At 43.1% G+C, this 13537-nt stretch overlaps 1 protein-coding gene across 2 annotated transcripts in view; it reads left to right on the top strand.

Moving 5' to 3' along the window:
- JPH1 (junctophilin 1) overlaps positions 1-13104 on the top strand; it is a 101174-nt gene extending 88070 nt beyond the window's left edge. For both annotated transcript variants that reach the window (XM_066578592.1, XM_066578591.1), the window contains 2 exons: positions 6795-6891; positions 8884-13104. In XM_066578592.1, coding sequence (XP_066434689.1) covers positions 6795-6875 — 81 coding nt within the window. In that variant the 3' untranslated portion in view covers positions 6876-6891; positions 8884-13104. The remainder of the gene's footprint in view (positions 1-6794; positions 6892-8883) is intronic.
- The last annotated feature ends 433 nt before the right edge of the window (positions 13105-13537 follow it).

Genomic DNA, 13537 nt, shown 5'->3' with positions numbered 1-13537 from the left:
AGCGTGCGGCACGCTGATGGCGTGCTGAGCACATTCGCCGGGCCGAAGAAAGAAGATCCGGCCACGACGGAGGGAAGATCCGCAGCATCCGGACAGGTAAGTAATGCTTACTTTTTAGCCTCATGTCCGTGGGAAAGGAGGGACCCCCTGCGGGATTCTACATGAAGAGTCCGCAGTGGGCCTGATTTTCCCTGTGGTCATGAGGCCTAAGTGTTTTTATTGTATAAAGGTAATAAGACATTTAAAAAAAAATGTATCTCTATCTATATATATATGTGTGTATGTCTGTATGTATGTATTCATATATATATCAGTATTGCCTTAATCGTATGATCAAACAATGATGGGAGCATGCTAGTTTTTCTACACGTTGGACGGCACTGAATTTAAAATGCAAAAAAAAAACAATAGCAGAATTGCTGTTTCTCTTCCATTCCTACATAGAAGGAGTTAATAAAAGTCAAGCAATTTATAACCCAAAAGGCTGAAAATATTCCAACTCATCCCTGCAAAAAACAAGCCCTCATACAGATAGGTCAACTGAAAAATAAAAAAGTGATGGCCCTAGAAATACAATGATGAAAGAAGTGCGATCCTTAAGGCCCGGTGATGAAGGGGTTAACAGGCGATGTCTAATCCAGTGTGTATTCATCCGGAGTTTACCTTAAAAATGATTATTTCTCTTTGGAGCAATTGAATCCTCTCGCTCCGTGTCACGACGTCTAACCTGCTACTATATACAGATACTCCAGGTGTCCTTATGGTGGGATTATGCTAGTGCCCCGCAGGACCTGCTCCATGTACATAGCAGCTCTAGAAGTGCACATCTATAGAGGGAGTCGTTGTAAATGATTCTGATACGTTTAGCAGCCCATTTAATTAGTCCGTGAAAACACTATTTAAAACCCGCTTTCCTTTTTAAGCACCGATTGACAGTCTGGTGTTGGCAAGGCCCCGCTTTCCATTTCAAGACATTTCTTCTGCTAATCCAACACAAGGAGCCATGTGAAGACTGGTTATAACAGGCTTAGGGTTTCTTGGGAATCGGCCATGGAGATCGGCCGCTTTATATTAAGACGGCCTAAGAAATCTATGGTAACAACCGCTGTTGGAGGAACATAATGGAGAGCGCTTTGTTTTCCAGTAGCTCCTCTTTCATGACTATCGCAAGGAAAAAAGTACATGAAATAAGGACAAATACAAGATGGCCACAAAGAGCAAAAATAGAGGGTGCTAATAGCTGTCATGGTACAGCTTCAGCTTTACAGGTGATCACTGATTGCAGTGGGTATTTCGTTAAAGAGTAACTGCAATTAAAAAAAAAAACTTTTGACAGTGAAGGTTCAGGCACTGAGACCCCCGCTGATCATCAAAATTAAGGGGCTACATCACTCTCCCGAACGTTGTGTCCCTTTAGCTGTCATAGTTGCTCGTCAGCTCCTCTTGACAGCTAAAGAAGTCTTTAGAAGTCTAGGCATTGGTAGGAAGGGCCGACAAGTAACAATGACATTCCAAGGGGCACAGCGCTTGGGAGAGCGCTACAGACCCTTCTTTCCAGTGATCAGTGGGGGATTCAGCACCTCGACTCCCACTGATTCTAACTTTTTCAAGTGCAATTACTATTTAAGAAAAAATAGCAGTAACTAGCAGTTGGCTCCCTTATTACAAAAAAGCAAGACCCCCTCAATTCAACTTCTTATTGGAGTAAGTATCTACCCTGTTTCCCCGAAAATAAGACGCGTCTTATATTAAGTTTTGCTCCCAAATATGCGCTATGTCTTATTTTCAGGGGGTGTCTTATTTTTCAATGAAGAAGAATTCACATTTATTGTTTAACAAAAAAAATGAACATTTATTACCGTATATACTGCACAGTACCGTAGTTGTCACCACAAACCAATACAGCTAGACAAACTGTGAAAACAAAGCAAAAATTACTCAGTGACAGTCATTTCATCATTTTCTGGCACATCATTATAAACATCTGAACCCGGAATCTCCTGCTGAATTTCTTGACACTCCTTTTCTTGTAAAATCTTCGCCCCAAGAATCTTCCACGATTCCTTTCTTGTACTCAACGGAATAGCTCTTTCTTTTTGCGCTCATGTCTAGGGGTAAAAATATACGGTAGCAACATTGTTTATTTCTTGTACTTTAGACTCTTCAGCAAAAAAGCAGACACCCCCTATTGAATCAAAATGACACACTGTTTACCTGGCTCACATACAGGGCCACAAAAAATGAGCTGTAAAGTACCTGGCTCCCACACACTGTCTGGAGACTGTAATGCTCACCCCCTAAGGCTGGAAATACACTCTGTGAGAACCCAGCCTTAAGAATCACACATATGGTTGCCTGACTCACACACAGAGCCATAAAAAAAAGTAACGTACCTGCAGACAGGTACCACTTGTAAGCAGGGATGGTATTGCAGCTTCCGGCCACCAGGGGGAGCTCATCACAGTAGATGTGTGCAGCAGCAACAGAACGACAGTATGGAGTTTTCCAGCCAGCAAGGGGAGCTTACAACAGCACACTCGTACAGCACAGGAGGAGGTAGGAGACAACGGGGATGGCAGCAGGGGACAGGCCTCTCGACTTGCCTGCACACTTTAGTATGCCTTATTATCAGGGTGTGCCTTATATTAGCGATTTCTGCAAATTTCTTAATGTCTTATTTTCGGGGGGGCCTTATTTTCGGGGAAACGCGGTATATCCAAAAGGGTTGGGGGGGGGGGGGTTTAGGAGACAGTGGGCAGTTTTCCTTATATTGTACCTTCAATGGCCTCATAACTAAGCCGTATGATGACTGATGACTTAAAGGCTTTCTAATAAGGTCTTCTCACCACTAACGTTATGGAATAGCAATAAGATTTGCCATAAATGTATAAGACAAGCAGGTGGAACCGATAGGACCCTTTAGCTTTCGATGACTTGACTTGGGAAACACTATGCTAACCCATTTTAGTCTATAGTCATTATACTTGCTTGTATCTGTTGGAGATCAAGGACTGTTTTTGTGCTCACCCTGTAGTCTACAGACCAACCCATCGTCTCCGAGGCAGAGAAAAAGAGGCACGATGCAAAGTAGACCTCTTCAGTTTTAAAAATCTTTGGGGGTCCCAGTGGCCAGATCATCAACCATCATATATTTGTGGCACATGTTATCGTTACACCATAAACTGAATCATGGGACAAAACTCTGGCAAAAATAGAGATATTCCATCTGTGAATGTACCTTAATTATAATTCTAAAGTTATAATTAACAATTATAATATGTCTTTTTAATTTTTTCACAACTACCGTGTTTTCCCGAAAATAAGACACTGTCATATATTAATAGTGTCTAATAATACTCACCTACCGCCGACGTTTCGGTCCTCGCGCTGGTCTCCATTAGCCAATGAGAGACAGCGCTTGACTAACCAATCACAGCCATTCAATGACATCATTGAATAGCTGTGATTGGTTAATCTAGTGCTGGCTTTCATTGGCTGACGCAGCGCTGGATTAATCAATCAGAGCATTAGCTTCCTGGAGGCGGGTTATTCAAGCCTCGCTTCTAGGAAGAACTGCTCTGTCGTCGTGAAGGAGAATGCGGCAGCCTGCAGCAGCGACGGGGACCAGACCAGCGTGAGGGCCGGAACACCGGCGGCAGGTGAGTATTGTATTGTATTTTTGTTTGTTTTTTTTTTACATGTAGCCTGGCTAGGGCTTATTTTCGGGGGGCTTATATTTCAAGCTTTCCCCGAAAATTGGGGTAGGTCTTACTATTGGGGAAACGCGGTACATGCACTTACAATGACTGGGACTGTTGCATTACAACAACCAATGTGATCGCAAAGTCTTTTTTATGTCCTTGGAAAATATTGTAGATACAAATACTGCCTCCATGGCTCCCCCGTGTGGCGGGGTCACTTATTTTCTTATTCACAGAGAAATAATAGCATAGACGTCCTTATAGAGAAACCAGTGAAATCTCATGGCTGCTGGGCTCAAATCAGAACAAAGACTTTGGAAGTAAGAGCATTTAACGATAAAGAACAGGGAATGGCATGAAGCTGTGAACTGGATGAAGTGTCGGGGCAGCTGGAGGGTTTCTTTTAAGACATCCCAACTTTATATACTGAACATGGTTGAGTCCACCAAATGATTGACTGGTCCCTCTGTCCGTAGCTGGCAGGTACCTTCAGAGCAGTACATTTTGTAGCAGGCGATGTATAAATAGTGCTAGAACAGAAGTAATGGCCTGGGGAGTTGTGATTACTTCTTCACTATTAGCAAGCTGCTTGTTATTCACGTCTTAAAGAAGATTACTGACTATTTAATAAAACTCTCTTATATACTGAATTGATTCCAAATGATAGTTCTCCAGGGATCTAATCAAAGCCCCGTCAACCGGTCTTGTTCCTGTTGTGTTTGCCGAGCCTAGGATGGGGGGTAATTGAATAAAATGTGTATATGCTATCAAACTCCAGGCTGTCCGCCTCTAATGCCATTCCCAGGAAACTCTGTAAAGAGATGCCAATCTCAAGTCAACCAAGTACAAATAAGGTTTCCGTGATTGTCCGCAAGTTTATAGTTAAAGGACTGCTGAAAACTTGGTTTATTTATAATAGTTTTCACTAAATTCCAACAAATAGCTTATGGCGGACCCACACGGGTGTATGCGCAAAAACGCTTGTTTTTTGTATATTACAGTACTTTTTATGCTTGCAGGTGTTTTCCTTTTCCCACAAAATTGCGCAGCGTATTGCACAATCGCTCAGGTATTGAATGTGCAACTCCCATAGACTTCTATATGGCCTTTGGTGTGTAAATGTGCACAAAAATAGAGCATGCTGTGTTGTTTTTTTTTTTCCATATTTGCGGAACGCATTCGCAAAGCCGAGCAATGAGAACAAACCCATTAAAGTCAGTGGGTTCTATATTCTTCATATTGCGCACGCAAGTAAGCGCAAACACGCTTGTGTGAGTCTGGCCTTAAAGGGAGTCTGTCACAACACTTTTTTTCCAGTGTTAAAGGGGTTGTCTCGCGAAAACAAGTGGGGTTAAGCACTTCTGTATGGCCATATTAATGCACTTTGTAATGTACATTGTGCATTAAATATGAGCCATACAGAAGTTATTCACTTACCTTCCTTGCGCTGGCGTCCCTGTCTCCATGGTGCCGTCTAACTTCAGCGTCTAATCGCCTGATTAGACGCGCTTGCGCAGAAGGGTCTTCTGCCTTCGGGTCTGTTCGGCAGCAACGGCGTTCTGGATCCGCCACCTTGTACGCGTAATCGCGTAGCTCCGCCCCCATCACATGTGCCGATTCCAGCCAATCAGGAGGCTGGAACCGGCACATGTGACGGGGCGGAGCTACGCAATGACGCGTACAAGGGGGCGGAGCCAAAACGCCGCTGCTGCCGAGCCAACACGAAGGGAGAAGACCCATCTGCGCAAGCGCGTCTAAAAAAGCAAGAAGACACCGAAATTAGACGGAGCCATGGAGACGGGGACGCCAGCAACGGAGCAGGTAAGTGAATAACTTCTGTATGGCTCATATTTAATGCACGATGTATATTACAAAGTGCATTAATATGGCCATACAGAAGTGTACAACCCCACTTGCTTTCGCAAGACAACCCCTTTAAGCAGTAGTAATGTTGGATAGGGTCTTGATAAAGATTATAAAGCTACTGTTATCATTTGGATGCGATACTCCATTCCACACTTACGAGTCTTAAAGCCCTTCCTGCATTGTATTGAACTGATGGGCGGTCCGTCTCACACTTTGGTCCAGGCTCTTTTTTAGCTCTGAGCATGTGTGACCCCCTTGGAACAATTACTGAAGTGGACGCAGAATAGAACCAGCAGGTGGTGCTATTCTAACATCAGTCTTGGAATATCTGGAGATAGATACATGTAATAGGTGTACATACAAAAAATATTTTACTTATGGGCTGCATTTTGCTTTTTTGTGGGATAACCCCTTTAAATGTCTTATTAAAGAATTAATCTGATCTATCGGACCCCACATAATCAGAACTGGTTTGCTCTTGGCTGTTTTCTTATATCTCAATTAGTATAAAATGAACAGCCATTTCTGCACAGAAAGTGCAGTCCTCAAATACTGTTAAGCTGGTGGAGCACCGCTGTAGATGAATGGGTAATAATTAGCTTGGATCGGCAGTTTATGGTCCGTATAGATGGATGCATTATGGTTGCATGGACATCCAGTGAAATTCAATATTCTACAAAGGTATGGAAGTCTTTAGTTAAGAAATCATGAACAGGCCATAAACTGCTGACAGACCCCCTCTAAGGCTGGGTTCACAGCAGATGGAATTGCCGCGGCTCCTAATCTCGGCTCCAAAAATCTCGTCCAAATGTGGCAGCCAAAGCTGGGCGAAAACGGACATGCAGTGTGGAATTCAATTCCGCGGCATGTCAATTCTTTTTTCGTTTCCACTGCAGCCTCACTCCTCTCTAGGGGGAGAGATAGCCGCAGCGGCATTCCGGCGGCGAAACCGCTCAAACCCACAGCAAAATGCCACATGTTTTGAAGCTGCGCTTCTCCGGCAGAATTCTTACGGGATATCAGTGCTGTCATTCTGTGAGAATTCTGCTGAAATTCCGTCCCGTGTGAACTCAGCCTAAGCAAATGAAAATGTAAAGCGCCTGCCCTTTTCTGCTTTCATATTGGGTCGTTATTCTGATTTTATATTATTTTGGAGTGTTTTGTCATTTTTTGTTTTTGATTGACGTGGAGAATATTTCAGTAAAATAATGTTCCCTTTATTCGCAGGGGCCCAATTCGGTTATGATTGCCCTGGTTATGCTTCTAAACGTTGGTTTGGCAATTCTTTTTGTTCATTTTCTCACCTGATTGGATGCTGGTACAGGTAATATGTTTATGTTTTATTGTGTGATTTCGCACACACTGTAGCTTCAGTTAATGCACGCTGATATTCATTCCGGCTTATCTGTGATCTCAGGCAGTGCAGAAGCCTGTCGGTTGCTGCTAGAAACCGGGTGACAATATAGGCCTTTTTACATGGGCCAGTGATCGTGAACAGACGTTCTTCATTACATGTTTTTACCCGATCCGTGCCCCATGGAAGCAGGGCTGCAATCGGCCAACAAATGAGAAGACACTTGTTGGTCAGCTGATTAAATCTCATGTGCTGCTGAAGACAATGGCTGTTGTCGGCAGCACATCTCCCCGTATAAATGGGAGATGTGCTGCCGACAATAATGAAATTGTATAGGGGACGAAGACCATATCAACAATTGTATGTCCCGTATACTGTCTGAATTGGCCCAGGTGAAGGCCATTTAAACAAGTGCTGATCCCTTCCATTAGCTGTTGTCATCTGGCTTATATTGAGCCGTCTAGATCACATGTGTCAAACACAAGGCCCGCGGGCCGAATCCGGCCCGCTGCCTCGTTTCATGTGGCCCGCGGCGTGCCGACGCTGCTCACCACTAAGCTATTACCAGCTGGAGTGCTGCAGCTCCCCGCTGGCATATTAACATTTTTCACAACACTTCTGCCCTATTCAGCAATTCCAGCAACCTGATTGGTTGCTTGGTGAATCAGCCAACCCAAACAACCAATCAGGCTGCTGGAACTGCTGAATAAGCAGAAGTGATGTGGAAAATGTTAATATGTGAGCGGAGGGGAAGCAGCGCAGACAGCAAGGAGGAGGTAAGTATGTGGTTTAGGGGGGCTAATGGTGGCTGCTGGGGGGGGGGGGATTTAGTGGTTGCTGCCGAGGGGGGTGTTAATGGTTGCTGCTGGGGGGGGGTTAATGGTGACTGCTGAGAGGGGGGGGGTTAATGGTGGCTGCTGAGAGGGGGGGGTTAATGGTGGCTGCTGAGAGGGGGGGGTTAATGGTGGCTGCTGAGAGGGGGGGTTAATGGTGGCTGCTGAGAGGGGGGGTTAATGGTGGCTGCTGAGAGGGGGGGTTAATGGTGGCTGCTGAGAGGGGGGGTTAATGGTGGCTGCTGAGAGGGGGGGTTAATGGTGGCTGCTGAGAGGGGGGGTTAATGGTAGCTGCTGAGAGGGGGGTTAATGGTGGCTGCTGAAAGGGGGGGGTTAATGGTGGCTGCTAAGGGGGGGTTAATGGTGGCTGCTGAGAGGGGGGGGGTTAATGGTGGCTGCTGAGAGGGGGGTTAATGGTGGCTTCTGAGGGGGGGGGATAATGGTGGCTGCTGGGGGGGGTCACTATTAGGGCTTGTTCACATGGGTATTTCGGTAGCACAGATATGCTGCGTATATGCGCAATCAAAAATTGCTAATGCCTGCATATTTAGGCACGGAAAAAAGAACGCAGATGGGCTCACTGAGATGGTGCCCAAATATGCAGTGAATACATAGGTTTCCTGCGCATTCACCACATATTTGCACGGCCCATTCACTTCAATGGCCTATTGGGGTGCGTAGTACGCAACAAAATAGGTCATGCTGTGTGAAAATGTACATCATGTGACTGAACTCACTGAAATCAATGGCTTCTATTCACTACATATTATGTACGCAAATACGCTTGTGTGAACAAGCCCTTACTATACTGTCTTACAATCGGCCCTTTGAAGGTCACCATAAGCCCGATGTGGCCCTCAGTGAAAATGAGTTTGACACCCCTGGTCTAGATGGACCCCATGCTGGCACATCCCCAACAGCTCCAATATTCCGATTACTGTAGAGTATCTGATAGACTACAGATCTGCAGAAAGTAGTCTTTGCAGTCAGTAGGATGAAGAACTGTAAATGTTACTCAACTCCTATGTAATTATTTCCACATGTAGAATGGTGCCGAAAGGTAAACCTATACTTTCCTTTATGGCTGACATACAACCTGTGTTTTTATGCATTTTTTTTTTTTTTGTAGTGACGTTTGGACAACAAGAGATGTTGGCACACGGTTCCCGTTACTAGTGTCATAAGCTGTTGTTATGGCACCTATTCTGCCATGAGACGGGAAAGAGAAGGCTTGGACTTTTGGAAGCGAGATCGATGACTTAAAAAAAAAAAAAATTAAAAAAAATGTGTATGTGTGTAAGCCTGTGGGGCCTATCTGATCTTTTGGTAGTAATTTACCACTCTTGAATTTAGCCGAAAGGTAGGTCAGTCACCGTGTCAGAAGGCAAAACACAATCTGCTGTAACAGCCTAGTCAGTGAAGATGGCCACCGGCCACACCAGACCAGCACTTTTCGTTGATGGAAGCTAACAGCTGCCTTACTATTTTGCCGCCTGACGTTTATAGCGAGGAGATAGGAAAAATGACTGCCAGAGGAATGTGCTCAGAGGATTCGGTTGCTGCGGATGAGGTTCCAAAGTTTTCTCCTATCTCAGAAGAAATAGTTAGCAGCATCACTCACCAGTCTTATTCCATTACCCGCTGCTTTTAACATCTCCTTGCAGCGCTGGGGAAGATAGTATTTCATTTGGCTTGTGCATGGAGGCTGATCTTGATGATGGTACATATACCTTATGGGTAGCCAGAATTACTTGCCCCAGTAAGTGGGGAAAACCAGGACAAAAGCCTCGAATTAAGTCTGAAAGATAAAATCTGCTCATTTACATCCATTGCAGTTTCTCACAATTTTTTTTTTTTATTAAAAATTATTACAAATTTTATTTTAAAAATGTTAGCTTACACTTTGTAGACGGTGAGGATGAACAAAACCAGTATTCATTAAACTGCATCCCACTCGGAGGTTGGGGTGAGGCACATGTTCCCCGTATCTTCCTTGGGGGTATCGGTCGAGGATACTAAGGATCCGCCTCCACTGTGCATTGGCAGCGCTTCACAACATGTCTGATTGAAGTTATTTATTTTATTTTTTACTTTGATACAATTACATTTTCACAATTTTTAGTAGTTTATTTTACTTTTTTTTTTTTGCTTGTGTTAGTTCCCTGAACCTTATGTCATAGTACTGTGCAATTTATGTATGGATATGTACATAATTAAGGGCTGGACAGATCCCTGGAGACACAGACTCTTGACACTTAAATGTTCCTCTCAATGTATAATTGAGGTCAATGAATTTGCTTCCATGCTTGTAGTTTAAGAGAAACCGGGCTGGCTCCTACATTCTACTCTCATTTGTACGACCCAGCAGTATAAGATATATATATATGTATAATATATTCAGCATGTGTAGGTGGGCATCCGCAGAATGTGTGTGTGTATATATATATATATATATATATATATATATATACCATATGCACTCAAGTAGAAGCCTAGTTTTTCAGCACATTTTTTAATGCTGAAAAAGCCCCCCTCGGCTTATACAACAACAAAAAAACCCCGCAACACTCACCTCCCAGCCGGCATCTGTGTCCCCGGTCTCCCTGGCAGTGCGGCAAGCTGCTCGAGAATTCTCCCCACTGTCATCTCCATGCTCAGCTTGGAATTCCCCCGCCGTCAGTGCTGTGTAGGTAAGCGCTGTGATTGGATCGAGCACCAGCCAATCACAGCCAGCGCTCGATCATTCACAGCCATTCAGTGGATGACATCACTGAAGGGCTGTGATAGGTTTATCGAGCGCCGGCTGTGATTTGAGACCATTGGGCCGGGGATACAGACGCCGGCTGGGAGGTGAGTATTGCATCTTTTCTTTACCTAGTATATACTCTAGTCTAGCTAGGCTTATACATGAGTCAATAAGATTTACCAGTTTTTTGTGGTAAAACTTATTGACTCGGCTTATACTCTGGTCGGCTAATACTCGAATATATACAGTATGTATATATGCTCTATGGATGCCCGCCTACATGTGCTGAATACATTATTTATTTGAAGACTCATACAGACAAAGATGGGTATGTGTGATGGTTTATTCTGCTGATCTTTATTGAAATGGAAGGTTGAAAGTCTTTTAGTTTATGAACGGGATTTATTTTCCTAGAAGAAGCCATATGTTACAAGAAAAGAACGGAAATGTTTCCGGCCTCTACATGACATTAGATAATGTACAGAAATATGTATAAAATCACATTCGAAGAACAATTGCACAAGGATACATTTGGGCACATTTTGTTCTTCAGTTAAAGGCACAAATTAACTAAAAAATCTAAGGTTTTGAGATGTCTGACGTTGTTTCAGTGTAGATGGCGGCTATTTTTTTCTAGATTTTATATTGCACAATAATTTGTTCTTAATCTCCCGGGCGTACGTCGTTTATAATACATGCGATGGCAACAATTGCTAACTTGCTCATCCAGTAGTTTAGTATGAACGTTCTCGGCATTACTTAAGATATTAATCACATTATTTAAAGCATAAATCAAAGATTGTATTTGTGCCGCTTACAATTGCTCATGCTAGGGATGGGAATAAATGTGATTGACATTTTATTTCTAGCATGTTCCTCTCATTTCAGACAGAATGTACAAGCAGGCAAATCTCACAGCAGTAAATTTGCCATCTATTTTATTAAAGCAATCCTCCAGTCCTGGGAGCAGATAGGAGGATTTATATTGCCTGGTGCCATCCTTTCTCACCAATTTGCCTGTTCCCAGGACCCTTTTGTGGTGTTCCACGATGGTAACTGTGCTTCTTAGACTACCTGATACACTGGTAGTGCGTTAGTCTAAGATACTACATATACCTGTGATTGGCTAGTCCCATTTTGGAATAGCACAGAGGAGAACACTAGGTAATGTAATTCCCTCTGGAAAAATTGTGTCTCTGGCACTGGAGGGTCACTTTTCCTTTTGCATCCTATTGTTTAAATATAGCGGCAGAAGTCCCCTCCTGTAGTCAGTGTAGTTGCTTCTGCATATGGCAAGGCTTTCTGCATGCACCTTGTAAAGTGTATGCTGCATTTGTAATGCACAATATTCTCTCTTATAATCCCTTCATAATACGTCATGCCACGATATTTCATTGGTCGGTAGGGGTAACATCACTCCTTAGGGAGAGCACCAATAAGGTGAGTGAGGAAACTTATAAGGCCATCCATGCTCCTCTGGGTAATATGAAAATAAGCTAATACAATATTTCATTGTCACAACTTATCTGTTTTATATTAGACAGAATGGGCTCATGGCAAGCTATGGGTGCCATACTATGTAGTGCACATGAGGTCTCAATCTTCTTGCCTGGGTCTCCTAGGTTTCTTTCTTTGTGATTACGTTTTACGGCGGGTAAATTATATTACCCTGCTTTTCCACAGTGTAGTTTTGGTGCAGTTTTAATATCCATTTTTGCATTGGCAAATACAGAATTGGATTAGAGGGGTTAACGCAGGGTAGACATCAGTAGTATGAGCACTGTGATCCCTTCTAGAAGTATATAGCACCAGCACTAACATACTAGTGTGCAACTTTGCCTCCAGCCGGCCGGCCCAGCTTGGTTTTCTTCAGAAGTTGCATCTTTTAGGATCTACTTTTATATCAAACTGCACAGTTGTGACTTAACAAACCTAATCACGGGTTGTGTTCAAAGTGCCATCAGTGTGAAAAAACTAAAGTGGTATATAGAGCGCTCTGTGAAGAGTTATACAGACTATAGTCAGGGGAACTGGAGGATTTGCTTGCTCTAATTAAGCAATGGACCAGAAAGTAAAAGGGGTTGGCCCACGAAAAGAAGCTATTCCTTAGCCACAGGATAGGGCATAACTATCTGATCGGTGAGGATCCAATTACTGGGACCCCCGCTGTTCAATTAATTTCAATAGGGCTACCAGAGTTAACCAAATCCAGTGCTTGTTCTCGGCTCTCTCCAGCAGTCCCATTGAAATAGATGGAGCGGTAGTGCACTCATGATCGGTTGGGGTGCCGGCGGTTGGATTCCTACACCAATCAGATAGTTATCCCCTATTATGTGGATAGGAGATAAGTTAATTTTGTGGGACAACCTCTTCCATGAAGTATAAAGCCTGTTTACTTCGGGAAGATTTGCTTGCTTGTCTTTTACCCGAAATGCTAGTTAACCCTTAACTTTAATGCTACTGGGCCATCTTTTAGCGTCTTAAATGGATTTTTAAATCCAGGCTTGCCGATTTAATGTGCAATTGGTTACACAGCACACATTATATTTTTGTACTTTTAGAGCATGTTTACTAGCATCTCTTTTGTGTTTTCTTTTTTTTTTAATTTTTGAGGGCCTTTTTTTTTTTTTTTTTTTGTAAGCCGGTAGAATATTTTCACTTTAAAGCATTACTCAGAAAAGGGCTTGGATCTACAATACAGAGTTTATCTTCATGAAGAGTGTTTCCTACTTTTTGATCTTTGGGTTTATCTGTAACAAATTGAAGTAGTCTGCATGGCTTAATGCAAAGCTGAGTATTACTGGTGTTAGCTATCCTTTGAAGTGTTATATATGAGCATGGTGTGACGGAGTCTAGAATATTTTATAATAAAATGGGAGTAGTGTTAAAGGGATATTGCAATTCCATCTCCTAAAGCTTATCCATTGTGATGAAAAGTTATAGAGTTTTCTGGTATCCTTTTAGTATCAATTCCCTTTTTTTAAGATTTGTTTGCTTCTCTTCAATAGGAGTCTTCAGTAGGCGATAAAAATCTGTC

Source organism: Eleutherodactylus coqui, chromosome 9 (genome assembly GCF_035609145.1).
Source record: "Eleutherodactylus coqui strain aEleCoq1 chromosome 9, aEleCoq1.hap1, whole genome shotgun sequence".
NCBI lineage: Eukaryota > Metazoa > Chordata > Amphibia > Anura > Eleutherodactylidae > Eleutherodactylus > Eleutherodactylus coqui.
This window is presented reverse-complemented; position numbering and strand designations above follow the sequence as displayed.